This window comes from Pollachius pollachius, assembly GCF_949987615.1.
Source record: "Pollachius pollachius genome assembly, chromosome: 4".
Classification (NCBI taxonomy): domain Eukaryota; kingdom Metazoa; phylum Chordata; class Actinopteri; order Gadiformes; family Gadidae; genus Pollachius; species Pollachius pollachius.
In genome coordinates this window covers 26,503,757-26,531,721 of record NC_136937.1, presented here as the reverse complement: position 1 = coordinate 26,531,721, position 27,965 = coordinate 26,503,757, and the positions used below count along the sequence as shown (strand labels likewise).

The 27,965-nt window shown below is 45.4% G+C and overlaps 1 protein-coding gene across 1 annotated transcript; it reads left to right on the top strand.

Annotated features, from left to right (window-relative positions):
* On the top strand, window positions 1-27,866 carry LOC307074167 (uncharacterized protein). Its single transcript, XM_079734189.1, has 35 exons — window positions 1-237; window positions 411-574; window positions 1,897-2,471; window positions 4,541-4,561; window positions 4,662-4,724; window positions 5,714-5,767; window positions 5,863-5,907; window positions 6,106-6,132; window positions 6,681-6,725; window positions 7,309-7,353; window positions 7,687-7,740; window positions 9,302-9,370; window positions 9,725-9,793; window positions 11,272-11,340; window positions 15,150-15,218; window positions 16,715-16,783; window positions 17,084-17,152; window positions 17,322-17,390; window positions 17,742-17,813; window positions 18,381-18,449; window positions 18,541-18,612; window positions 18,879-18,947; window positions 19,284-19,352; window positions 20,167-20,235; window positions 21,252-21,320; window positions 21,596-21,664; window positions 22,284-22,352; window positions 22,694-22,762; window positions 22,851-22,931; window positions 23,039-23,074; window positions 23,419-23,455; window positions 23,758-24,315; window positions 24,768-25,072; window positions 25,945-26,170; window positions 27,114-27,866. The coding sequence occupies exons 2-35, from the start codon at window positions 424-426 to the stop codon at window positions 27,317-27,319; spliced, it is 3,708 nt and encodes a 1,235-aa protein (XP_079590315.1). The 5' UTR covers window positions 1-237; window positions 411-423; the 3' UTR covers window positions 27,320-27,866.
* Window positions 27,867-27,965: the final 99 nt, after the last annotated feature.

Here is a 27,965-nt window from a genome sequence, read left to right as displayed (position 1 = left end):
GCTTCAAAAACAACCAACAGGAGCTTACTGGAGTGACTTGGAGCAACTGTCCTGAAGTTCATGTAGAAAACGGAACCCCCTTTGACATAGTTTGGGGTATTTTCTTTGTTGATTTATTTGAGACATTCTTATTTGTATTCATTCACGTTCTCTAACCGGAGACTCCAAAGCTTGGAAGGAGTTGGACGTTTGTGGGGGATAACACGCTAAGAACCCCTGACTCAGCAACGCTCTTAGGTGAGTTATGCGGCGCGCGATAAACGAGAAGTTTCAAACGGCCGTGCTTGTTGAAGCATGCTGCGGGAACTTCTGTCTGAGTCTGTCCGACGTACCTGCCTTTCCATCACCTTTTTCCCCCTCATTCTCCTTCCCCTCTCCTTCTCCCTGGCTCTCTCTCTCTTTCTCAGCAGGCGGTTGGAGGTCATGTTCCCTCTACTGAAGTGGTTGGTTCTGCTGTGTGGAATGCGCACGCTTGTTGCGCAGGAGTTCCATGAAGAGCGCGAGGAGATAGTGGTGTCCAACCGGGGAAGGGTCAAACTGCCCACGGCCAACGCTATCCCTCAAAACGGAGAATGTGAGTCTTTTGATTAAACCTTGTTGCTAGGTCAAGTTGGGGGGGGTTAGGGGCGGGGAGGGGGGTGAAATCAGGTGACACATTTTTCAAGTTTATGTTCTGAATGTAATGCACTGTTTTGTTGTGGAACATTCCAACAAAAAAAAGATTGCTTTTCATCTTCAAGTGTGTAAAGTGACTCCTCCCCAGATAGTGGGTTCCTTGGACTTGAGATCATCGCGGCTGTAGGGTTTTTTCCAGAACCATCTATCTCTTGTCATAACCCCTAAATGTGTTAATCCCTCAGGGATTCTGTATCCTTGGGCACATTCTGTTGATGGAAAATGTCTTCCACCTGTAGATAAATGTGATTGATGCCCTGCCCAACAGACTTTGTCAGACACTTTTTAGAAGTGGAAAGTTTGGCTTGATTCATGGACATGTGGAGCGGTCCCTTAATTAAAATGTGGTCAAACCTAGCAATTGATAAATACACCATCCAAAAGAAAAAAAACACTTCAATACTCTGAATGGATCCAAATACTTTATTCTTCCATGGGAGGTTCAAAGTTCAAACAAAAGTCTTCACCCTCCTGGAGAGGAAAAATGCACAGGTCATTTCCTGCTTTTAAAATGCCCCCTGGCTATCCAGCGATAAAACCAAAAAAACAAATCACATGCATGTTGGTCTTTGTAGTCTTGATCCCAGACAATGTGTGTAGCAGCAGATGATTGGAAGTTTCCAGCTGTGACAGAAAATATACGATAGGTCCTCTTTGTTCTGAGTAGATGGTCATGAACCAAGACCGAGGTTCAAAGGGTTGAAGTGAATGAGATGTGGCTCCAAGCTACAAGGACTCCAAAGGCAGGTTCAGTTTCAGGTCTCGGATCCAACCTGAATGAATTATTCATGCCATTTAAAAAAAAAAACGTATCTAATGATGTGCAGACAATGTGTGTGTGGTGTATGTGGGAGTGTGTGCTATCCCGCACTTTCTCACCTGTTCCTCTCCTTCCTCCTCATCCTCAATCTTTGACTCCTCAACATCACCTTCATCATGCACTCCCTCATTGTCCTCTTCTTGCTTTGTCTCCGCTTCCTCCCCCTCTTCATGTGGCCTTCCTCCCTCCTCTTCATCCTCCTCTTCATCCTCCCTCCTCGTCATCCTCCTCTTCTTCTCTTCGTCCTCCTCTCCTTCTTCACCATCTTCATCATATTGTTTGTCTCCTGTGTCCTCTTCCTCATCTCCTCTCATCCTCTACCTTCCCCTCTCCCTCCTCCTCCTCCTCCAACCCCCACTCCTCCTCCCCCCTTCTCCCTTCCTCCCCCTCCCTCCCAACAGTGCTCAGCGGCGAGGACTGCGGCGTGGAGGTGGCCTTCCTGGTGGACAGCTCAGAGAGTGCCAAGGAGCACCACTTCCAGGAGAAGCGGCTGGCCACCGACGTGGCCGAGCGGCTGCAGGGCGTGCGGCTGGCGTCGGGTCGCGGTGTGTCCTCGAGGGCCGCCCTGCTGCAGTACAGCAGCCACGTGGTCGTGGAGCAGACCTTTGCGCAGTGGCGCGGCGTGCAGGACTTCAAGGCGCGCATTGCCCCAATCGTGTACATCGGCCACGGCACCTACGCCACGTACGCCATCACCAACCTGACGCGGCTCTACCTGGAGGAGTCGCCGGTGGCCAGCATCAAGGTGGCCATCCTGCTGTACGACGGCATCTCCCACCCCCGCAACCCGGACATCCTGGCAGCGGTGGCGGACGCCAAGAACCAGGGCGTGCGCTTCTTCACCATCGGTATCACGCCGCAAGCCAACGAGGTGGTGAACGTGGGCATGCTGCGGCAGATTGCCAGCTCGCCCGCCGCGCGCTACCTCCACAACCTGCAGGACCGCGGCATCGTGGACAAGGTGGTCAAGGAGATTGTGAGTAGGAAAACGAGTCAAAAACGAAAGCCAGGTTTTGATTGGTGGTATAGCATGTGGTGACATCAGCTCACACCGGTTTGAGCCAATCAGAAACATCTGAAGATGCTTTGGTAGCCTCCCTTGGCCTCCTCCACCTCATCCTCATTCACCTACTCCCCATTCCCCCTTTTCTTCCTCCCCCTCTACCTCCTCATCCTCCCCTTCAACCTCAACCTTCTCCTCCTCTACTAGCCCCTACCCCTCTTTGTCCTCCCCCTCATCCTCCCCTCCTCGCCTTCTCCTCCCTCCTTCTTCTCCCCTTCAACCTGAGCCTTCTCCTCCTTGACCACCTACCACATGTCAAAAAAGTCCAAACGAAAGCCAGGTTTCGATTCGTGGAATGCAATGTGGTGATGTCAGCTGGCACCGGTTTGAGACACACACTTTCACACCGACACACACACAGACTTTCACACAGACAGATATCCACATGCACCATAAAACATTGCCGCTTGTAGGTGTATCATAAAGTCAGGGCAGGAAACAAATGTAAATAAAATCCCAGGCTGGCGGGTATGAGATACACCCAGACGGTAACATCTGCTCCGGGTTACAGTAGGGGAGGGGGTGAGCTTAAATGAACCAGGCAAGACCGGACACGCACGACGCATAGTTCAATAATCCCTTACCGCGGCTCCCTGTTGGCACTGGCTGTGAGGAAAAAACACACCTCGATATGAGATCCACCGAAGAAAGTTAAGCTATTATTTTACTTATTTTGCATATTTGGGTGAGTGCTTCTGCACATATACATTCACAGCCGTTTAGCAATCAGATCATTAGCAACCGGACAGGATGAGATAATGCACCATCTTCCCGACCTTAACACACCTCTGTTGATGAGGCCTGGAGCTATCCATGTTCGGTCTTGGAGCGCCTTATTTGAAGGTTTGCATCCTGCTCAGAGCAAGTGAATGGGGGGTAAAAACAGCTTGCCTTTCATGCTTTTTGCAGGTGTGAATGCACAATAGTCCACAGGTGTCCCCAGCTGATGGGATCTGGGTTTGAAACCAATGTCCAACCACCTAACTTCACCCACTGTGAGACGTTCATCTGAATGAAAGTGTCTCGCTAAAGTCTTGCTAGTCAGAGCAGACAGTGTTTCACGCTGTGTGAGGTGGATATTAAACACCAAATACGCAACATGGTTGAAATACTGCTTTCAACTCGCTGGACTCCCTCATCACACACCCCCTATCGCTGTGTTCTTCTGGCAGTCTCACCCGAGCATCGAACGCACGTTGTCAAAGCCATACGTCTGTGTACGTGCTGAGGGGGGCCCCCAGCCGGCATGAGATCTCGTCTCGTCTGCCTAAAGAGGCCCCCGGGGGCCTTACTTGTATCGAGTGTTTCCTGAGAGTTTCCACGGCGTCTCCAAAGAGAGAACCCACAGACCTCTGGTGGCGACAGACTGACAGCCAATCCCCCGGTCGGAGGAAATGTGCAACGTTTTTGACCATTCCTCCATGGCTGGTCGTCCTCCATGTGTTATGTGTTTGGCCGGCCCGGGGATGGAATTCTTCTGTTATTGCATCTTCTTCTGGGGGAGACGAAGATGACGGCTTTCATGTCCGCAGACAAAAGATGGGCGAGTGGTATGAACAGAGACATTAAACATGGCTAATCTGAAGTGTTTTCAGTGTCTGCTGGAAGGGAGAGAGACTGGGGGGGGGGGGGGGGGGTATGGTACTGTATTGTTTCGCTGTGTTTTTTTCTTGTTATTGGTGTGACAAAATAAAGACGTGGTGTTGGAATGTAACGCCGTGAGTCAAACATCTCACGTGAGACGAGTGTTTGTTTTGAGTATGTTTCCCGCTTAAAAACGAACAACACATCAGACGGTTACATCGCCACGGCGACAGCGGTGGTCGCCGCGTGCGAGACCACCAAAACAGGGCAGAAATGGCGACACAGGCCCTCTCTGAGTCTAGCCATCTGGTTATCGCTCTGGCGTCGCTGTGAGACGAGCCTTCATGTCTGACGGCCAATCTTAATTGACTCTTCTTTTGTGTTTCTCTCTTTTCCAGACCCAGCTGGCCGAGGACGGGGTAAGTGTCTCCGCTCTCCCGCATGCTTTGATCCACCACCCGTAGGGTCAGGGCTTCCGCTGCTAACTTTGTCCCTCTCGTGTCTCCCTACCCTTTCAAGTGTCCGGTCGCCAAGAGCCAGTGCGCGTGTCAGAAGGGCGAGAGGGGCCCCGTCGGCCCCGCGGTAACTACACACGCTTTTTCTTTTATTTGATGTTGATTTTTCAATTTAGTTTTAAATTAATTTAATTGCTATCTTGATTTTTTGTGTGGTTGATTTAATTAGTACGTTATCTTGATATTTGAGTCGATTTATATTTTATCTGGATTGTTTTTCCATCATTCCTTTCACCCTACCGCACTTAGAAACACACACATGCACTTATACACACACACACACGCACACACACAAAAACTCACATCGTAGCCGTCTGTGAAAACCACACATATTCCTCTGAAGTCGCTAAGACACAATCACTGCCAGCATGTCTGCTTTGAAGATGTGGAGGGGAGCAGTGCGAGCAACAAAAGCCCCCTTGATAATTGCGTATGTAATTGCCAGATTTCTTGTAAGAAGTTGGAAGTGAGGAGCAGGGGTGGGGGAGGGGGAGGGGGGAGTAAATTGCTGGATGTTTCCAGTTGATGAAGTTCACAAGACAGCAAACCTTGTGTACAGAACTGGTCCGCAGACAAGACATGTTGGGAGTGGGCAATTGAGGCACAATTTGTGGCATCAAAAGTCAATTTACCCAATAACAATCCACCTATGTTGGGGTTTCCAAATGACCAAAACATAGCAGAAGAAAAAAGGAAATTACAAAACACAAGTTATTACTTAAGTTTAGACAGTTTTGTTTTTGTCTTTTTACTTTACGAACACGGTTTCACTCTTATTTCATACGTTTCCTTTATCCTCTGAACATGGTCTCTCACCATGTTCAGAGGCGGCCATGTTGTTTTATGACCTGTAAGGGGAGTGAGTCACATACACACACACATAAACCACACATAAACACATACCCATACAAACGCATACACACACACAATCCACAACAAACAGGTTCTGGGTGGCTGTCTTAGAGCAGTGTATGTGGGATTGGATTGTATCCCCGTGTGTTTCTGCTTGTATTAATAATGGATGTTTAAATGTCACCGTCATGGCGGACTCCACAGGGCAAGAAGGGGCGTTCAGGCGAAGACGGAACCCCAGGTATCAAAGGTTTTAAGGTACAACGTCCTGTCGTCGTTTCGAATGTATACATTATCGTGTTTGTGGGGCCGTCTTTTGAGTGTCCTGCTGAATGTTGACCTTTTGACCCCAGGGAGAGAGCGGACTTAGCGGACTTCCTGGTCGCGACGGCTCCGAGGTGAGAACAAGTCGAAGCATTTTAGATTTACACACAAAGCAAGTAAATCCTGCGCTCGTGACTATGAAACCCAAATAGATATTTAAGAATCTGAGTCCATTGTTGTTTGCTAAAAAGTTCTTTGCTCAAAGTGGTATGTTTGATTGCTGTCGGATTGCCCACTCATTGCTCTCTCTGTTTTTTGTTGTGTCACCACAGGGGAAATCCGGCTACAAAGGAGAGAAGGTGTGCTGTCGACTCTATTCGAGATACTTTAAATATTTGTTTGTGTGTTTGTTTTGTTTGCTTCGAGTCACACGGCTCCCCTGATTCCCGGAAAACATGTAGATGACTGTGAGGAGACGAGGAGAGGAAGCTTGGAAGATTCTAGACTTTAAAGGGCTGGCGTTATTGGATGGTAGCCTACTTTTTAAACGTTGAGTAAAGTCTTCAAAGACGTCGCTGGTGGATCGAGTTCAGCTTCATCATAATTATTCAAACATTCATTTATATTCACATTCCGTGCAACACTCGGAAGGGGTTAACCGTTAGATTTATAAAGCCACGCAGTGTTGCTTCATTCCCAGGAGATTTGGCCGAGCAAGTTGAGACAAGAACACACACTTTTTTTAAATCTGTTATACAATATGACCTTATAACACGTACAGACATTGACAAATTTCAAAACACCATTGTCCATCATTAACAGGATAAGAGCTAATATTAGTGTTTCCCAACAAGTGTGCCATGAAATTCCTTGTGAAGATAACTTGTTATGTTTTGTGTGTTTTCAGGGAGAAAGGGGAGAATGTGGAACACCTGGCATTAAAGGCGAACGAGTAAGTTACACTTTCATTTTCCGACTGAAAGCCACCATTATTTCCCTGTCCCATTGAGCTGAAAGGTAGTTAACTTTAGCTCTCTTCACACCTGGAACACAATGTTTCATCTATAATCAGCAAATATTTCCTGGGGTAGATACAGCGAACATCAGCTCTGTGGTGAACTCACTTTATCTTCCTTTTCATTAACAGATAAGAGGAACAACTCTTATGAATACAAAAACGCAAATACAAATCACAATTAGCTAATCAGCTTTATGCAAACTTCCTATTAACAACTAGTATAAGTAAGTATTCAGCAAATTCATTTTAGATTGTTTGTTGATGGCAAAGTGCTTGTGCTTTATGATTATTACAAGGGTTATAGTAAGGGATAATAAGGACGTTTTTCTAGATTACCCCCATGTTTTCTTATTATCCGTTTGTCAAAAGAAAGCACTAAAGCACTGAAAGAACTAAATCAACCGTTTTGATTTGTTGGTTGAAGTTGCACTCTGATTGGATAAAACCGTCTGCTGAAATGCTTAAAGCATAGACGCATTATGTGTGATGTTAGCTAACTGACTGTATCTTTGACCAGGGTGTGGAGGGCCCCATCGGGAACCGAGGAATCCGGGGACTACAGGTGAACTTTATTTTTAGATCCATCGCTTGTTATTTTCATCTTTATTAAAACACGTTATGAAGAATGCCCCACTTTCCCACCTTTTCATTGGCAATAATAACCTGATGTATATAAAGCATTGTATTCAATATCGTGTGTACTGATTTATGCTAAGAGATTTGATCAGAACTATGTTGATTCAGCAACAAATAGCCAAACTGTGTACCTTTGAATAAGTTAAATGTATGGTATGTTTTGTCGGTGTGGCTGGTTCTGATTCTAGTGTGGGATCCACACTGCCTTTATGGAGATCCAAAGTGCTTTTCAGAGTAACATCTTCCGGTTCTTTCTCAGGGTCTGGCCGGTCCCCCCGGTGACATCGGCCCTGAAGGTCCTCTCGGACGCAAAGTAAGTACTTCCTGGTTCAGTGGTAAAAAAAAACCTTTAAAACATATTCCGAAAAAACGACCAAAAGCCTTGCAGCATTTAGGTTTTCTGCCTTCATCTGTTCTTGTGAATGGGTTACTGCGATAATGGGTATAGCGCTCTAGCTTCTCCTGGTCAAAGCACCTTCAGGAGACCTTGGCGGTACGTCTGTATCTCTTTGAGATTTATCATCTCAAAGAAAGAAAGGGTGTTAACGTTTGTCTGGAATGTCAATTATAGCTCAAAGGTTTTAGATAGTTTTGTTAAAACATAAACTTTGAAGACAAACAGGTGTTCTTTGAATTTATTTTCCCCCCCCAACCGCTCACCACAGCAGACCAACCACCGAAGGTGAAATCGGATTTGAATAAATCCGGCTCAAATTATTCCAGACACCAGCTGCGTCCTGACACACGCATGTGCGCCTTAGAAGTCAGCCTACATACCTCACCAGGCATTGTGCGTGCATGTGGACTTGTGTATCATTATCAACTGTCCGATAGGCATACTTGTGACTCGCTGTCAGTCAATCACCAGGCAATCATTTTAAACCCCTCTCCCCTCAACAAGGGGGTCAGCGCGGCCTGTCATTAGCCTGTCAGGCTATTAGCCTCTCATTCAGCTACGTACTAGCGACTTCGGCCGTCAGCGAGGGGATGAGATACTGGCAGCTCAGTGTAACCACGCCCTAATGGTTTAGGAAGAATGTATGTATGCATCGTCTAAATGTCAAGCGCCATAAGCTAATGTCTGGCTCACCAACCCCGGGCCCTGACTTGCCCAAACCAGCAACGGGGGAGAAGACAAAAAAAAAGAAATAAAGGAAATGAAGGAAGCACTAAACACAGGTATGCTAGCTACTAGAAGGTTCCTTGAGCCTCTTTGTGTTTCCTGTATCCCTACCTGGTGATTTATGGCCGCTGTCTCAGTCCTTTACCAATAAAGCACCGGAGCAAGGGAATGTCGTTTCTACTCCTGAAAATCAAGAATCTGTGCCTTTTAACCGGATGTCACACCTGCATAGTAAACCAGTTCACTTTTACTAGTGGGGCTGGGAAAGTAGGCACAGGGTGTGTGTGTGTGTGTTTAATTCTAAGTGTATGATTGTATGTGTGTGTATGCATTGTAAGTGTGAGTGTGTTTGTGTTTGTGTGTGTCTCTCTCTATATGTGCGCGTGTCCGTCTGTCAAAGTGTTTGTTTGTTTGGTCGTGTGTGAATGTGTATGTGTGAATGTGTTTGTGTGCATTCGTGTGAATGTGTGTGCATGTGCGTGAATGTGTTTGCATGTGTGTATGTGTGTGTGCATGTGTGTTTCTTTATGTCTGTGTCTCTCTGTTTGTGTGTGTGTGTGTCTCTATGTGTGTGTGTAAACCTATTGCTCTCAATTGGTCTTACCCCGCCACAGACCAGGGTTCCACATTGAGCCTATATGCATGAATGCACTTGTCCACCATAGTATATTCGCGTGTCCATGTGCGTTCATGTGTTTCTATTTCTTCACCTGGTTCATATCTGTCCCCTACTCTCTCTCTCTTCTCTCAGGGGGACCGGGGACTCTCAGGACCACCTGGGGTCCAGGGGGAGACCGGGATCGGACTGGCAGGGCCCAAGGTGACACTTGCTCCCGTCTGTAGGAGAAGATCATCACATGGAGGAAGATGAAGGACGGTCTCTGATCTCATCTGTGTGTCTTCTCCTCCTCTTCCCCATCATTGTCCTCCTCCTCTTCCTCAACCACCCCTGCTCCTCCCTTCTCCTCCTTCTAATCATCCTCCTTCTTCCCCTCCTCCTTGCTCATCTTCCCCCTTGTCCTTGTCCTCCTCCTCCTCTTTCTTCTCCGCTTCTTCCTCCCACTACTCTGTCTCTGATTTATTCTCCTCCCTTACCTCATCCTCTACCTCCCCCTTCTCTTCCTCCTCCCCCTCCTCCTCCTCCTCCTCCTCCTCCTCCACCTCTACTGTGCAGGGTGACATCGGTTTCCAGGGACGACTGGGCCCACCTGGCCCTCCGGGCCTTGGGGAGCCCGGACCACCGGTGAGTAGGACCATGCGGTTTAAGTTCCTCTTGACAAAACCTGGAAACGACCTTGAAAAACATGAATAAAATAAATGAAAGGAAATGGGAATTCAGAAATATTTTCAACGTCCTGTAAAAAATACAGACGATTTTGAATGGCAACGTATAGTTTAATATGGTTGTTTTTTTTATATATATATATATATATATACCATGGTCTGGGGGAATGCTCGATTCTGATTGACTGCAGGGTGGGCATTAACTCCTGATATACGGACACCTTCCAGTAGTAGTTCCAGTCAAATTGTCTGTTCAGCCTTCAAAACGAGAGCTGGTGAATTGTGAAAAATGCATTAAACTGTAATCAGACAAGGCGGTTATATGCCATAGACTCTAGAGTATGTATCTGTGGTATAAAGGCTGGGACGAATTTCGAATTATAAATATGTACAATGCATAATGTTAGCTCTCTGGCTCATAGCTGAGCAGACTTGAATACCTCCCATTGCCAAGTCGTAGTTAAGGTCCGTCCTAATTACTGGAGTAGTGAACAATGATTCGTTGCATAAGAACCTCACAGGAGGGTAATGGTTGCTCCAGGAATTGTCAAACCCTCAGGCGTTACCAGGAAAACAAAGTTATGGCTTGTGAAAGACTTTATATTTGGATTGTAAAACACATGAAAATATAAATGAATGGTCTTAATTTATTTTCTTTGGCAAGTGGTATAAGTGGGATAATGCCCTTCGAGGTGTCCATTATCAGGAATTAATGCACTTCGCGGAGGCAACCGCGTCGTCCATTAATTCCTGACAATGGAGACCTGTGGAGGGCCTATGGAGCCAATGGAAGGCCTATATATATATATATATATATATATATATATATATATGTATGTAAGGGATAATGCCCGACGGGTGCATAAGGTTCTCATCCAACGGATCGTTGTTCAATACTCCAGTAATAACGACGGACCTTAGCTTCGACTTGGCAACGGGAAGTGTAGTCCGCTCAGCTATGTGCCAAAGAGCTAACGTTATGCATTGTACATATTTATAATTCGAAATTCGTCCCAGCCTTTATACCACAGTTACTCCTGGGTCTATAGCATATAACCGCGTTGTCTGATTACAGTTGAATGCATTTTTCACAATTTACCAGCACTCTTTGAAGGCTGAACAGACAATTTGACTTGAACTTCCGTTTATCAGGAGTTAACGCACACCCTTCAGCCAATCAGAATCGAGTATTCCCCCAGACCGTGGTGTATACGGTCTTGATTTAAACATACAACACAGTGTTCAGAGGAAGCTAGTGCCAGCTGATGCCAGATGGGGGAGCTAGCGAATCGCGTTGCGGCTTCTGTCATTTCAACCAATGATATTGTCCTTGACCAATTACCAGAGTTTTAGGTAAAAATTGTCTGTTCCCAGGTTACACCTTCTAAACGATATTTGTTTGTTTGTCTGTTTGTTTGTTTGTTTACTTTTCCCCAGGGGCCTCAAGGGCCACAGGGGGTCCAAGGGGAGAAGGGGCCCCTCGGCGAGGGCCTACCGGGGTCCAAAGTAAGTCACGTATTTCCTTCATCTCGTTACATTTCTCTCGTTCCCAATTTTCCTTCCCCCGCTGAGGTCACTTGCCCGCCCCCCCAACATCTGGGGAGCGTCTGGGCTTCAGATCCCAGAGAAAGACATGGAGACGTGATCTACAGACGATCGGGAACGCCAGACGTTTCTGATGTCTCTGTGCCGCATTGATCCGATTAAGTCGTCCCACCACCGATGTGTTCCTTTGTCCCGTGAAGGAAGGGAGATCTCCCACAATGTTCCTCGTGTCATTTTATGGAATATCCGTGTTATCATCGTTATTATCATATGATATAATTACATGAGAAAACAAAGGAATTGATTGCAGCCGTAGCATTTAGTGATTTCCGGAACATTAATCGAAGTATACATTACATTTTCATGGGAAGCCCACTCTCAAACACAAACACATGTCCACACACTCACTCATAAATTCAACCACACAAAGTGACAGACACACACTCACACCCGCACACGCGGTTCCCATTCTTGACTTTGATCTGTAATTAAATATTTGCATATTTTTCTTTTTACAAGGACTTGGCAGACAACACTGAAATTCCATCACTGATACCACCGTGCAGGGGGGATTTTATAAAGACACTTCCTCTCACTCACATGCACACACACACACGCACAATCACCCACCCACACTTCACATACATACACACACACACACCTTCACTAACACCCTCACGCACACACACACACACACACACACACACACACACACACACCCACACTTCACATACATACACACACACACCTTCACTAACACCCTCACGCACACACACACACACACACACACACACACACACAACCCCCCCCCACACACACACACACACACACACACTACCCCCCCCCACACACACACACACACACACACACACACACACAAACTCTCACTAACCTTTAGGTTTTGACAATTACAGATTGTGTCCCACCTCGAACCCTGTCATTTTATCTGTACATCCAGTGGCCCAACCCCACCTCCCATGTTAGACAATAAAACACAATCCTACACAAGTACACCTCCCCTTACCCCCCTGCACACACACACACACACACACACACACACACACACACACACACACACACACACACACACACACACACACACACACACACACACACACACAAACACGTTACCCTACAAGAGCGGTAGGGTTGGGCAATTACAGCTGCAGGTCCCACCTCGAACCCTGTCATTGGTTCTGTGCATCCAGGTGCCCCTGTCTACCCCCAGGGCCCCGCGTGTGAGACCATAGAACCCGACTGTGTGTGCGGAGGTTCACGTGAGCCACGTAATGACGACGCGTTATTGCTTTTGGCGGACGGCCGAGGTCCCTGGAAAACAGTTATTCACAGGCAAATCTTTCATTTAACTCTCCCACAACCACCGCCACAGTCGTACTCAGGCCCATACATCATCTGATGTAGCTCCTCTTGGCACCGGAGGAGGCGGTGCTGGTGGTAGCTGTGGTGGAGCTGGAGGAGAGGTGGGGGACGCTTCCTTCCACTCCTCACAACCCCCCTCCTCCCCCCCATTCCCCCCATTTGCAGAAAAGCCTCAGCCCCATCCTTCCTAAGATCTCCAACCCCTTGAGAGAACAAACAGTCTTTTTTATGGTGGACTCCAGTACACCGTCACATAATAAAGGGAATCAAACAGAATTCAATTTGAAATCAAAAACATAATCTATTTGAAATAATGCAAAACAAGGCAACACAAAATTCTAGGGATAATTAGTTTAAATGCAAGGATATGTTGGGAAAGTATTAAATAAAGCAAAGTGCCCATGTGAAAGAGTAAAGCAGTAGTGTGCCTTCATCAACCGAAAGGGTACCCCCCTGAAGGAGAGTGAAAACCTTCTTAGAATTCCCCACCCTCAGTACTCAGGCGTGGTCAATTAGGTTGTTAGGCTACTGAGGCCTAGCCCTGCCCTTGTGGTGGCAGCTATGACCAAAATGTGGTGCAGGGGGTCCTCAGAACACACATGGAGTGACCGCAAGCAGATGGCCGGGTTCCTTTCGGTTGTTTAGCAGACGCTTTGGAAACAAGCTGGTAAGTCCAAAGCGTCTTGAACTGAATTCAGATGCGAGTCATCAAAGTACGGGGTGGAAGGTTAGGGCGTCTCGCTTGAGGGATGACTATAGGTGTGGGCTGCGGACATTGGGAATCGAACCCAGCGGCTATTCCGAAAGCCCCTTTGCGACGGCACTATCTTCAGCACCGGGTGTTCTCGGCTGCGTGTTCAGGCATGTTCCGGATCCACAAGAGAGGAGCTCGCTTTGCGCGGTGCCTGGTTTAACAGCTCAGAGCCACAGAGTAGAACACGGAGATAGGTGTTGATGTTGTGATGGGTAGGGAAACGGTGTGTTTAGAGTGTAGGACTCCAAGGCCAGAAGGAATTCAATCCCGAGTGTCCCAACGCTGCCTAGCCCATAGTCATTCCTGAGCAAGATGACCTTGAACGACTGCAGCGCGTAACATAGCGACATGGCTGCAGATTTCAGCGTGTAACATATAGAGACTTGGTTGCAGAGCCCTTTCGTGAAAATGCAGATCATTCAAAGGCTCCTTATGGCTTGAAGTCCCACACCCTAAACATTTTCCTTCCTCACAGCAATGCGACATTCACCTTGACGTTGCGGCTTACCGATTGGTCAATTGACAATCAGGGCTAAGAGCGCAACTTCTGACTTGAAAGCTACAGCTTACTTACCTTAGTTTTACCTACCTTAGGTTACGTACCTAAGCAGAACAATGTTGAGGCCTTAACCGCTACCTGCTCCTTAATGACCTGTATTTAACTCAATGTAATTCACTTTGGATAAAGAGTCTGATAAACGACTAGGAGTTCCTTGTGTGACCTTCGGTAGACAGAGACAGAGAACAGGGTCAACTCGTTTATGGTGCTCTGCTTGGAAACAAGACGTTTGTTGTGATTTGTGGACACAGTATTATAATGGCTAAACCCTCCTCTTTCTGTACTCTGTGCCAACTTGGATTAGAGACCGAATCCCTCATCAAGCCTATGTTTTGATACTTGAAATACTGGAATCTCAGAGAAGCAAAACACTTGTTTTGTGTGATTTAGTTGATACATTTCATGATTTAAATTACGTGGTTTTAACTAGCGATAGCAATGTCCCTGCGATAGGTTTTTAGTGTTGTTTTTTACTGGTCTACAGCAACATTATCAGCTTATCTTATTGTTGACATCCCAGACGAGACAACAAAACACATAATAATAAAAATTAATTATCCTGCCGAAATGGGTTTGATTATCCTGCCAAAGTTTTTCTGTCACGTCTTCCCTGGGATTAATAAATTAATCAGATTTGGGATTAATTTGATTAGTAACAGACTCTGTGAACAGTAGGGTCCCACAGCGACTCTAACCAGACTGAATTTATTAATATTCATATACCAAAATTACTGTGGACGCCTAAGCCTTGGTTTTGAAGTTCATATTTTGTCACATAAAAGATGATTGTTTTGGGTGTTATTCTTTTTTTATAATTAGCTGGAAATGATCGCATAGAAAATAACAGTCTGATTGTCTCTCCCCTCTCTCTCTCATCCCATCTCTCTCTCTCTCTCTCTCTCTCTCTCTCTCTCTCTCTCTCTCTCTCTCTCTCTCTCTCTCTGTCTCTGTCTCTCTCTCATCCCATCTTTCTCTCTCTGTCTCTGTCTCTCTGTCTCTGTCTCTCTCTCTCTCTCTCTCTCTCTCTCTCTCTCTCTCTCTCTCTCTCTCTCTCAATCTCTCTCTGTTTTTTTCTAGGGCGAGCGAGGCCAGGAGGGGCCCCGGGGCCCAAGAGGAATGGTCGGGGCTGGAATCAAAGGGGACAAGGTACTGTAGGTCACTCGACTAGTTGGTCAGTTGGCTAGTCTACTAGTTGGTCAGTTGGCTAGTCGATTAGATGGTCAGTATGCTAGTTGTCTAGTTGGTCAGTATGGCAGTCGGCTAATAAGTCAGTATGCTATTTACTAGTTGATCAGCATGCTAGTCGACTAGTTGGTCAGTTTGCTAGTTGACTAGTTGGTCAGTATGCTAGTCGACTAGTTGGTCAGTATGCTAGTCGACTAGTTGGTCAGTATGCTAATCGACTGATAAGTTAGTATGCTAGTCGACTAGTTGGCCAGTGGGCTAGTCGACTAGTTGGTCAGTATGCTAGATGACTAGTTGGTCAGTATGCTAGCCGACTAGTTGGTCAGTGGGCTAGTCGACAAGTTGGTCAGTATGCTAGATGACTAGTTGGTCAGTATGCTAGTCGACTTGTTGGTCAGTATGCTAGTCGATTAGTTGATCAGTCGGCTAGTCGACTAGTTGGTCAGTGTGCTAGTCGACTAGTTGGTCATTTTGCTAGTCGACTAGTTGGTCAGTATGCTAGTCGACTAGTTCGGCAGTTTGTCAGAACAACTGGAACCTAAATACTGACCAAACTGTACAGCCTCTTTATTTTTCCATCTGTGCGATCAATATTGCTGAATTGATATGCAAATGTGTTTGTCATCATCTTCGAATTAAATTGAAGAAAAGACTACTTGGAATTAGGCAAGCTGTTCCGTTAAAAGCAAAGATAGAAAAAATATTTTAACTACGGACTTCTTCTTACAGACCACTATTAAATATTGAATGGGTATTACTGTCAAACAGTAATTATCTTTGCATATTTTCTGTGTATATTATTGCTGTCACTATTCTTTATGCCAAAATGGGGCATTTGTTTTGTTCATAAACCACTTATGAATTGAATGTGTAATTACTATTTAGACATAACAAATACTTGGACCAAACTGTGTGGTTTCAACACAGCGATTGAAGCTATTCCAAGAAATTAATAAAATGAAGAGAGACAACAGCGCACATGTAAAGCCGCGGATAGAAATGTCACAGATTGTTCCGGATTGTTCCGGTAGGTCTTCCCTCGGGTTTTGTGGTGCAATTCCATCCAAGGGGGATAATGACAGTGCTTTGGTTTCAGTATGAAAAACAAGCATCAAGGCAGTGTGCTGTTGGCGCTGTGTGATGAGCACTGTGTCAACAGATGTTGATGGCCTTGACATTATAGAGGATATAATCCCAGTGTTCAGTATGAAGGGGCCTGGAAAAGGAAATGAAAAAAAAAAAAAAGGCAGATCTGTGGAATGTACAGAAGACAAACATTATCTCTGTGGTTTTGATGAACGCATTGGGAAATTGGTTGTAAGCAATAATTTAGGACTGCTTTGTGTTTTCTCATGTCATCAATTATGTGTCTGCGTTGATTTTCTTTGTTTCGCTAAAGCTAGACACACACCCCAGTGTGAACCTCATTAACCTGCAATTATTCTCCTCACCTGTAGGGGGACTATGGCTCTCCAGGTCTTCCTGGGCCACTTGGCCTCACCGGGGCCGGAATTCAAGGAGAGAAGGTGTGTTCATCAAACTCGTTCTTCCCTTTCTTCTCCTCCTCCTCTCTTCTTCTTCTTCTTCTTCTTCTTCTTCTTCTCCTTCTTCTTCTTCTTCTTCTTCTTCTTCTTCTTCTTCTTCTTCTTCTTCTTCTTCTTCTTCTTCTTCTTCTTCTTCTTCTTCTTCTTCTTCTTCTTCTTCTTGAGCTAATTCATTGTGCTTTCAAAGTGTCAATCATAGTCTAACCGTCCACTCTAGTGGTTCACATACAACTCATTAATAATGGCACACATTCTTACTTCTGTTTCTTGTGGTTCTTCCAGGGCGTGGAGGGCCCTCGGGGGCCATCAGGAATAAGGGGACCCCCAGGTGAGGGTCTCCCTGGATCTAAGGTTAGTATGTTTTTGACTTGGCTGGTACTTTTAGACTGCTATGATCCGACACTAAAGTGAGGCACATGATGTCGGCTCCTTGGATCAGACATGGTTCATTGTTCACGGTCTAATGCAATCCCGTTGTCATCTCTTTAAAGTAGTGCTTGTGTTGTTTTTCATCCGACAGGGTGACCAAGGGTTTCCAGGAGAAGTGGGGGCCACAGGAGAACGAGGGGCAGGGGAACCGGGAGGAAAGGTGATCCAACACTCTGTGAAGTTGATCGACCTAGCCGAACAATTTTGCCTTCCGATTTTCTGTTCAAGGTTCAATTGTGTGCCAAAATTCTGCTTGGGAAGCTGGGGTTGGTTAATGAATCACCAATCTGGTAAACTTTGAAGAGAAGGCTCTTCTAATGTCATGAACTGACACAAAGCGATTCATTAATGTTCATCCTGAGAGAAATATAAGCATTCTTGATTCTGTGATGGGACAGGGACTAATCCAGTAGTTTGTCAATAGATAGAGACTTGGTTATAACCCAACTAGTAATGATAATGATAACCAATAACAGAGTGATAACTGATAACTAACACCCTCTGTCCTCAGGGTGAACCCGGGTCCACAGGATTGGGGGGTCTACCAGGCCTTCCAGGAGAAGACGGGTCTCCTGGCCAGAAGGTACACTCCCCTGTTCGTCCAGTTAGGACCAGGATAGCATATTGACCAGTGTTAGGCAAATTACTGAAAAAAAGGTATTAGTTACAGTTACTAGTTACTTCTCCCAAAAAGTAAGTAATTAATTGCTCTTTTACAAATTATAAAAGTAACTAGTTATTGTGGAAAGTTACTATTGCGTTACTTTTAAGTATATTAAAATTAAATAAAAATTGTCCAGTGCATAACATGCATTTCACGACTACACTCGTTCCTTCAATTTCTTGGAGGGAGAAATATTGGCTACGCTTCCATTTAAAGAAGGCTACTTTTGGATTATTTGGGATTATTGGATTATTTAGGCTCGCCATTCCTGTTTCTCGTTGACTCACTTGTGTCGTTGTGTGTCCAACAATGCGTGCTTTTGAATTTGTGCAACCTGCTCAACTCTAACTCTGATTGTAAATAGTAACGCCGTTAGTAACGCCGTTATTTATAACGCCGTTATTCCCATCACTGATATTGACCCCCTGAAGGACCTGGCGTCATAGTGTGTGTGCCTGGTGTGTGTGTGTTTCTTTGTACCACTAGGGTGAACCTGGCCCTATAGGTTTCCGCGGCTCAGAAGGTGCTCCTGGAATCGGCACCCAGGGTGAAAAGGTAAAATGTTTTTTTTCCCTATCTCTTTTGTCGTCTTCCATTATGTCCTTGTCGGTAATTAATGATGGTATTCCCGGTGGTATTCCCTCAGGGAGACCAAGGCCAGAGAGGGATCAGAGGTCTGGCCGGTCCTCCTGGGATATCTGGACCCTCCGGACCAAAGGTTAGCATCAAGCTAATTTGCCTTGCCTTTCTTTTCCATTCAACAATAATATCAATAGCAATCAATAATCTTGATGCGCTAATTAGCACCACTCCACAAAACAACATAATTCTTCTATCTTTAAGTATTGATGAGGGCAAAACATGGTGGCACCTTTCATTTTTTACCTGGAACTGTCCACTATTGGACTGGATGAAAGAAAATTTGAATGGTAAAATAATCTATATGTATGGGATTTTAAATAATTTGCTCAATCTTTTCAACAGGGTGAACCCGGGATCCCTGGACGGCTCGGATTACCAGGACTCCCTGGCCGTGGTATCATTGGACCAAAGGTACTGACTCTAAGCCATCCCATTGGTCCAATGTTCATACACCATCTCATTTGAGAAATGGTACCTGTTCTTGGCCCTCTAATTGGCACAAAGGAACTTGTTCTAGGACTTCCTATAGACCAAGATGCGTTGCCCCTTAATTGGCTAATTCAAGGTCCTAGATTGTGTACATTTTGAACCTCTGAATCTCTCTGAGTCTCAAAAACATTAGCAAATAGTACCAGAATTATAATCCTGGCAGCCCAGTGTCGATCTCCTACAGGGAGGGCAGCGCATGTTCGCTACATGCCGACTGCTTCAAACTTCATATAACGAGAGGTGGATTGTCTGTTTCAGGGGGATCTCGGTCCGTCCGGCCCACCAGGTCCTATTGGAGAAACCGGTTATGGACATCCTGGTCCCAAGGTAGGGTGCTCTGTAAAGAAGTGCATGCATTCTTTTTTACAAAGTTCGTACTTCAAGAGTCCTTAGCAGCAATGCAGACAATGCCCACTAATTGTGAGTTAAGATATTGAAACCGCATGTATACACATGAAGTAATAATAATAATAATAATAATAATAATAATAATAATAATAATACAAAATAATATCATGATACATTTATTTTGTATTGAGCTTTTCACAAAACATGTAGAAGAGTTAAAAAAGAGCAACATTTAAAGTATGAACAGACAGCAGTAAGCACCACACACATGCACACATATACACGCACAGGTTCAGAATCAACACACTCTGTTAAATCTGGGAGTAGAGGGGTACTTCACCCAGAACAACGACACACTGACAGAATCACCACACCGTAAAAGTCTGTGAGTAGAGTTACTTCACCAAGAACAACGACACACTGACAGAATGACCACACAGTAAGCACCACACACATGCACACATATACACGCACAGGTTCAGAATCAACACACACTGTTAAAGTCTGTGAGTAGAGAGGTTCTTCACCCTGAACAACAAATCTCAGACAGAATCACCACACAAGCACACAGAATCACTACAACAACACACAAACAGCAGGCAATTATCCCAGCACGTTTCTAGGGAAAATCTCAATAAACCTTAAAAAAAAAAACTCCAAATGGTAGCCCACTGCTTGTAGTGCTGGCCAGACACCTCAGGTTTTAAAGAAGTCTCTGGAAGAAGTAATGTTGCCTGTGTTGGCGTTGAGACGGTGGAGGAGCCAGCTGACCCTGCCCTGTGCTCTTTCCCAGGGGGACCGTGGAGAATCCGGTCCATCAGGGCCTTACGGTCCTAAAGGCGAGGGCTTCCCAGGCCCATCGGTAAGACACTGGGATCTCGGTCCGTCCGTCTTTCCTTCTGTCTGTCTATCTTCCAGACGATAGACCTCCAGAGCTCAGCTTCTTTGCCTGTTTATTGAACATTCTGCACCTGATTTGTCTTAAACCAAAGGGGATTGAATGAGAAGAGTGAAACATGAGGCCTGCATAATCTCGCTAGAGCCTTTTAGGTTTTATTACTATGTAAGTACGGTGTAAGTACTGTAAGTACGGTCAGGATGTTAAAACATTGGAAAATGAAGTGAAAATAATGGAAAACATTTAGTTTTAGCGACTTCAGAATAATTGCATGATTTTATCTACTTGTGATACACATTCCAAAAACAAATTATTATAGTGTTGTGTTAGCACAAAATTATGTTAGCACTTGAGATAAAATAAACTGGAAAGTACCTCTACAGGAGTCAGCAGTGAATTTTAATTAGTCTCAGAAAAGTTTATTTTCTCTATGTTCCGTTGAGAGTCGCAGGAATTCCCAGGGCAATGAAAATGTCAGTTTTTGATGCAGTGTTAAAGACACCAGAGAAGGGTTCTGTCTCCTGTGTAAGATAATTCTCCCCACTCTTATTACGCACCTGATCAACAAATAAAACATAATGAACAACTTTTTTTTTTAGCATTTTTAAGCATAAAATATCTACATATTTAATCAATCTTGTGAATATGGGGTGAGAACCTTTGTTGGTGTTTTGTTTATTTAACTGACATAAGGCAATCTTTAGTTTTCATAGTGGGAGTATAAAAATAACTTTTCACTTTAGCTTGGATTTAACATTTCCACAAATCATATTCATCCTAACAATCCCGTGTACAATGTACCACTTTCTCCAATCTAATTCTGAGGGATCCAAGCACATCCCTGCTGCTCTGTTCCCCACTAATATCCTGTTTTACCCGGAAATGCATCGCATTTCAGAAGCTGCCGAGCATGCCCCTGAATTCCTGTGTGAAAGCCCAGTGGGTCTGTGTGTTGAACCCTCTGTACCCTGTCTGCTCAGGGCCCTCCCGGACTACCGGGCCTCATGGGTGAGCCAGGGCCTGAAGGAGTAGGAATACCAGGACCAAAGGTACAAAAACTCAAAACGTATTTCTGTCAGACAGAAAATGTGAAGTTAGTGTAAGGGCCTTAAGTTGTTTTGTCTTCTCACTGCCTGTAAGTGTGCGCGTTTCAGACAGTTTACTAAGGAATACAGCTTGTAAATATTTCTAAATGTTTCCGATTTATCTAAATGACTCATAAATTCACAATGGAGTCTAATCATTGTTATATTTGTCATATTTAGTTAAATATTTGTATTCTATGGTTTCAAGTTTTTTTTTTGTGGCTTCATTCCCTTTCTAGGGGGACATTGGTTTCCGAGGGTTGCCAGGTTTACCAGGACCCATCGGCGAGGGGATTCAAGGACCAATGGTATTCATTCATTTTTTTAACTTTATTCAAACCAGAGAAGAAATAAACTCATTCGTCGAAACACCCATGCAACCGTTCTAAAAAACATACCTGGATAATTGTGTCAGTTGCTTTTCCAGAGGAAGGTTTCTAAGAGCTGAAAATAAACCTAAACCCAATACAGCGTTCACGAGTGAGGAGTCCCCTCTTTATGTATTCAACGTCGTCCTTGGACCCAGTCTGCCTAACCGAGTGGTCCCTAGAAACTCTCAAAACCCGCCACTGTTATTCGTCTTCGTAAGGAAGAAGGCCATGGGCTAACAGTGAGAATATTAAAGCAAACCCTATATTAGAATGAGGAACGTTGTCCTCCAAACGTCTAGTACAGAGTGACCCAGATGAGATACACAATTAACAATTCAGAAGGATGTTCCCCAGTGCATTCACTAGAATCTTCCTCCACTTGTAAATTGGGATGGACCTTGCGATGTATGACGCTAATGATGGTGGTGATGGTGGTGGTGATGGTGGTGATGGGAATTGTAACAACAAGGATGACGAGGAGGATGATGATCATGGAAGATGACACTGGAAGGTGATGGTGAATGTTAACTTACTCTGTGCCCTGTCTGCTTGGCAGGGTAACACTGGGAGACCAGGGCCTTTGGGACCCACTGGGCCCCCAGGACAAGGCTTTCAGGGACCCAAGGTAGGGGCGAAAACCTGCTCTTACATTTATACTCCTTTGTCGTTCGAGATTTAGTAAGCAAGGATGCAACTTTAAATGCCGATATACAACACTATTGCTATGATAGCAACACCAGAACAATGTCCGATCCTGATTGGTTTGGAGAATGTAATCCAGTGAAACCATTAAACAGGTTTGATTTTAACACACACATTTCAATGTCTTACTGTTATAAATTACTCCAAGATTATACAAATGCAGATAGTATTTCCCTAAAAAGGCAGATATACTAAAACGTTGACTTGTCAGTCCCCATCCATTCATTCTACATCTCATTCTCTGTCTCTCTCCGTGTTCTTCAGGGGGACCAGGGGTCGCAGGGCGGGTCTGGGCCAAGGGGCCCACCCGGAGAGGGAGTGCAGGGCCCTAAAGTGAGTGGACCCAGTTGTAAAAATGTAAACACACTGTTTTCATGAATGCAGTGCTTGTGGTGGTAACCTAGGGTTCATGTGGCCACAGGGGGACCGTGGCTCGGTGGGGGAGAGAGGGCTGAAGGGAATCAGAGGAGACCTCGGAGATGCCGGCGTCCCTGGAGAATCGGTAAGATGCGCTAACGATAACATGCTAATGATGACAAGAGGAGAACATGAGATCAAAAAGTTAAACCTTTACAGATTCATAAATTACCTTTGTTTTTTTCCTTGTAGGGTCGACCAGGCATCAAAGGTGAAGCGGGCCTGACTGTAAGTAATGTGACTATAATCTTTTATATTCATTATAGGTGACATATTATACGTGTATGTGTGAGTGTGAATAGCCATTACAAGCCATTTGGAAAATCTGCCTCTTCTGACATCAGAAGTGGGAGTGGCCATCTAGATGTATGATGGATTGATTAGCAACATTTGCTACAGTCCACTGGGTAGGCTGGTACACTGTTCTATCCAGCATCAAAGCAGCTTGTAACAGCTGATCACACTCTGTATGATCAGCCTGGTGGTATAATATATTATATGTCAATTTGAAGACAAGGAGAAACCATTTTCTGCCTTTTGTCTTGGAATTTAAGTTTTTCTTTTGCTTTCAGAGAGACGACATTATTCGGATGATCAAGGAAATTTGTGGTAAGAATGTTTTGTGTAAAAAGGTAGCATGAGTCTATTAACACTTAACATATCACAGTGGATTTGATGTGCATGTATATCGATAAATGGAAGAAAGTCATAGAAGTCCTTGACAAACAGTCATCATTAAACAAGAGTTATGGGTAGTAATAAAAACAGAGTCATTGAAGTCCTTGAAAGATGATAGTCGTAAAACAGGCGGTAGGGAAAGTATTACCAGGTATCAAGTCTTTGAAGCGGTCATTGAAAAAAACAACACCGGCGGTCTTAACCAATCCTGGCGGTATTTCCCCCCCCCACAGGCTGCGGCGTCAAGTGCAAGGAGCGGCCCATGGAGCTGGTGTTTGTCATCGACAGCTCCGAGAGCGTGGGACCCGAGAACTTCGAGATCATCAAGGACTTTGTGGCGGCTCTGGTGGACCGCGTGACCGTGGGCCGCAATGCCACACGCATCGGCCTGGTGCTGTACAGCCTGGAGGTGCGGCTGCAGTTCAACCTGGCGCGCTACATGACCAAGCAGGACGTTAAGCAGGCCATCCGCAACATCCCCTACATCGGCGAGGGCACCTACACCGGCACGGCCATCCGCAAGGCCACCCAGGAGGCCTTCTACAGCGCCCGGAACGGGGTCAGCAAGGTGGCCATCGTCATCACCGACGGACAGACAGACAAGAGGGAGTCGGTGAAGCTGGATATGGCGGTACGCGAGGCTCACGCCGCCAACATCGAGATGTTTGCGCTGGGCATCGTCAACAGCTCGGACCCCACGCAGGCCGAGTTCCTCCGCGAGCTCAACCTGATCGCCTCGGACCCAGACACGGAGCACATGTTCCTCATCGACGACTTCAACACTCTCCCAGGTAAGAAGGGTGCGCGCAACTGACGGTGTCGCACGTTGCTAATGGGTTTGACGTTAATACCTGGTTGTTTATAGTACAAGGAATTGTTGTTGATTTATTCTGTACGTGACTGGTGGCATGGTGGCACGTGCCGTGCGTTAAAAGTGACATATTATACCACCAGATGTTACCTTTAATGAGTAACCAGACACGTTAAACCAAAGCAACAGCACTTTCTCTGGTGAAACATTATAACGTGGTATTTGCATGGCGCCCTAATTCGCTTTGGGTCTGCTTTGGATCTGTTGATGACGAAAAAATAATAATACTTAAAGTCATACTTCCTATGAGTAATAATAGATGAGTTAATAGGTCAGGCTGGAAACGGGCATCCTCTCCCACCTCGACTGGTCGATTCGGGGGTAGTTCAGGATGTCAACGTCCTTTCTGATTTCATGTGTCATTATCTGCAGCTCTGGAGTCCAAGCTGGTCAGCCAGTTCTGTGAGGACGAGAACGGAGCGCTGATCTACAACCGTCTCACAAATGGCTACAACGGCAACGGACACAACGGACACAACGGGAACCACGGCAGCAACGGGAACCACGGCAACAACGGGAACCATGGCACTGCCGCCCATGGCCAGCGGCCCAATGGAGGGCAGGAGTTGCAGAGAGGCGGCCAGACCATCAGCACCAGTGGCGTCGTCGTCAGAACTGAAGTCCACGGGAGGCAGGAGGTGGGGGCCGAGACCGTTAGAGGATCCTCCACGGGACAGGTACACGTCCTGATGCATGCTGGGAAAGAGATTACACTTTACAAGCCGTTTTGAAAATCTGCCTCTTCTGACATCACAAGTGGGCGTGTCCATCTAGATTTGTGCTGGATAGATCTACCAGCCTCCTCAGTGGACTGTAGCAAACGTTGCTCCTCTATCCATCATACGTCTAGTTGGACACGCCCACTTGTGATGTCAGAAGAGGTCGATTTTCCAAACGGCTTGTAACGGCTAATCACACTCAAACCTGGTGGTATAATATGACCCCTTTAAGAACATAGAGACACAAAACCAAATAATATTTCCAGGCTATATATGGATATTGTGGATATTTAAGTTATGCAGTGTAAAACCAGCAGCATACTTAAAAATAAGTACATTTTATCTTGGCTTTACTTGTTTTATTCTGAAAGACTTTACCATCGGTCACTGAATGTTCCATTTGTTAAGACCGATGGGGTATCCATGGAGACGGGGGAATCACACGGCTCACATCACACACAATGTTGCTCTGCCATCATCTATGGAGATTTTGCCAAGTTTCCAAATCTTGGAGATGAATGAAGTGTGCAAAATGAGGAATGAGTTGATGTGTTTTCTCCACAAACACTTTTATTCCTGTTTGTGTCTGAATGCTGAGCGCTTAAGTCTTGCATAGTACACAAATTGCTTTTTTATCCTTGTGTGACAACACAGAATCTTAAATTGTGGTTCCGCTACTCTCCACTCACAGTCCTGTTATCGGACTTCTTCAAACGCCGTGATTACTCTTTCATGGTTCTCAGCTTGATTATTGTTCTGCTTTGGACTAAAAAAATACGCCTTTGAGTCTCCGCTTTAGAAAACTGTCATTGTGGATTCCTTTCATATAGGGTCAAAGTCACCAGACCACCACAGCGGGAGAAGGAGTTAACCGCGACCCCACCACCATCAGACCAGTTCAGCCGGCCAGGGAGACCCCTCCCTTCTCTGGCACTTCCTCTTCATCGTCGTCGTCTTCGTCATCATCATCATCATCCTCATCATCATCATCACCGTCTTCTACAAACGGGACATCTGTGCAGTATGTGCCTGTAGTCAGACCGGCCCTACCTAAAGGTAACACTTCAACACATTTGGAAATAAGAATGAATCCTAAGATAAAGAGTTATGGTCTATTATTTGATTCTGAACGTGTCGATTTTTTCTGTGTTTTCTGGTTATTTTCTGTTTAGTTTGGTTGTGGCTTTCTTTCCAGTATCGTTGGCTTCTGTCTGCTCTGAGATTGACCGTTTATTTACTAATCTCACAACTAAGACTTTAGGTTCATATCTCAGGTCTGAAGGCAGACGAGCCCTCATCGCACTTAATGGAGTGTTTCACTTTCATTCATGTCACATTTGTAGCGACCAATCATGTTGCAGGAGGCAGTGATCTGTAAGCAGGTAGTTGACGAGCACGGTAGTCGTCAACTGTAAATCATTGTCTGTAAAATCGATTCAATGCCTCGTGGACTGGCCAATGAAACATAGTAAAACCTCCCTCTAAAGAATTCATCCACTCAGAGAAATTTGTCTTCTTCTGTCTCCGTAACGACACAGGAAACAAGGTGTAGGTCTGAGCTGCAGTAGTTGGATTCCTGCCCAGGCTCCGTGTCGTCTCCCTCTTTGAGTTCTGCTATAACATAGCTGGACTACTGTGTCCCAGACTACTTATATACTAATACAATGAAATGAAAAGGAATCCAATAGCTTATGTTGTCCAAGCTTCTTGGTCTTCTAGACCCTTTTTATAGTCACTCTTATTTCAATCGCTTTGACCACTTTGACTCCTTTTCAGGCCCTTTTTAGTTTCGTTGGATAATAATAAGTCTGCTTAATGCTCATCCTTTGTCGTCGTTTGCTTCTGTCTGCCCCGTTTAGTTCTCCAGGGTCCCCCTCACGACACTTATCCTTTGCATCTCAGCCACAGATTAAATACTACATTCATCGCCACTTTCTTCCTCTTTATTCGTCTCTTCAACTTCTTCCTCTCTTCCCATTGGTTCATTCCCATCCTCCAGAGTTCGCCCCCCTAGACCCCCGCTGCGGGCTGGTCCTGGACCAGGGGCCGTGCCGGGACTACAACATCCGCTGGTACTACGACAAGCAGGCCAACGCCTGCGCCCAGTTCTGGTACGGCGGCTGCAACGGCAACAAGAACCGCTTTGACACGGAGGAAGAGTGCCGGCGGACATGTGTGATATCCACAGGGGCAGGGACGCTCTGATGAACCGCCATGCCACGAGCTGCCACGCCCCTTTTTACATTCAGTCGCTCATTTACTCACTCGTATGACATTTATGCATTAGACCGCTCACTCACTCACTCACTCACTCACTCACTAAGATAACTTGTTCACATGTTCATCGTTCACTCTCTCCTATGGCAGTTACTGATTAAGACGTGGAACCATTTGCATTCACTCATTCATTCACTCACTCACTCACTTACTCACTCAATCACTCACTCACTCACTCACTCACTCACTCCCTCACTCACTCACTTAGATAACTTGTTCACGTGTTCATCGTTCACTCACTCCTATGGCAGTTACTGATTAAGACGTGGATCCATTTGCATTCACTGATTCATTCACTCACTCATATGACATTTATGCATTAGACCGCTCACTCACTCACTCACTCACTAAGATAACTTGTTCACGTGTTCATCGTTCACTCACTCCTATGGCAGTTACTGATTAAGACGTGGATCCATTGCATTCACTCATTCATTCACTCACTCATTTGACATTTATGCATTAGACCGCTCACTCACTCACTCACTCACTAAGATAACGTTCACGTTTTCATCCATTCACTCACTCGTATGGCAGTTACTGATTAGGATGATGATGCTTTGCATTCAATCAT

Excerpts from the sequence above, each read along its gene's own strand:
- LOC307074167 (XM_079734189.1), top strand. The coding sequence starts at position 424 with ATGTTCCCTCTACTGAAGTGGTTGGTTCTGCTGTGTGGAATGCGCACG. Across the intron at positions 18,613-18,878 it reads CTGGACCCTCCGGACCAAAG|GGTGAACCCGGGATCCCTGG; the intron begins GTTAGCATCAAG and ends TCTTTTCAACAG. Across the intron at positions 24,316-24,767 it reads CGACTTCAACACTCTCCCAG|CTCTGGAGTCCAAGCTGGTC; the intron begins GTAAGAAGGGTG and ends CATTATCTGCAG.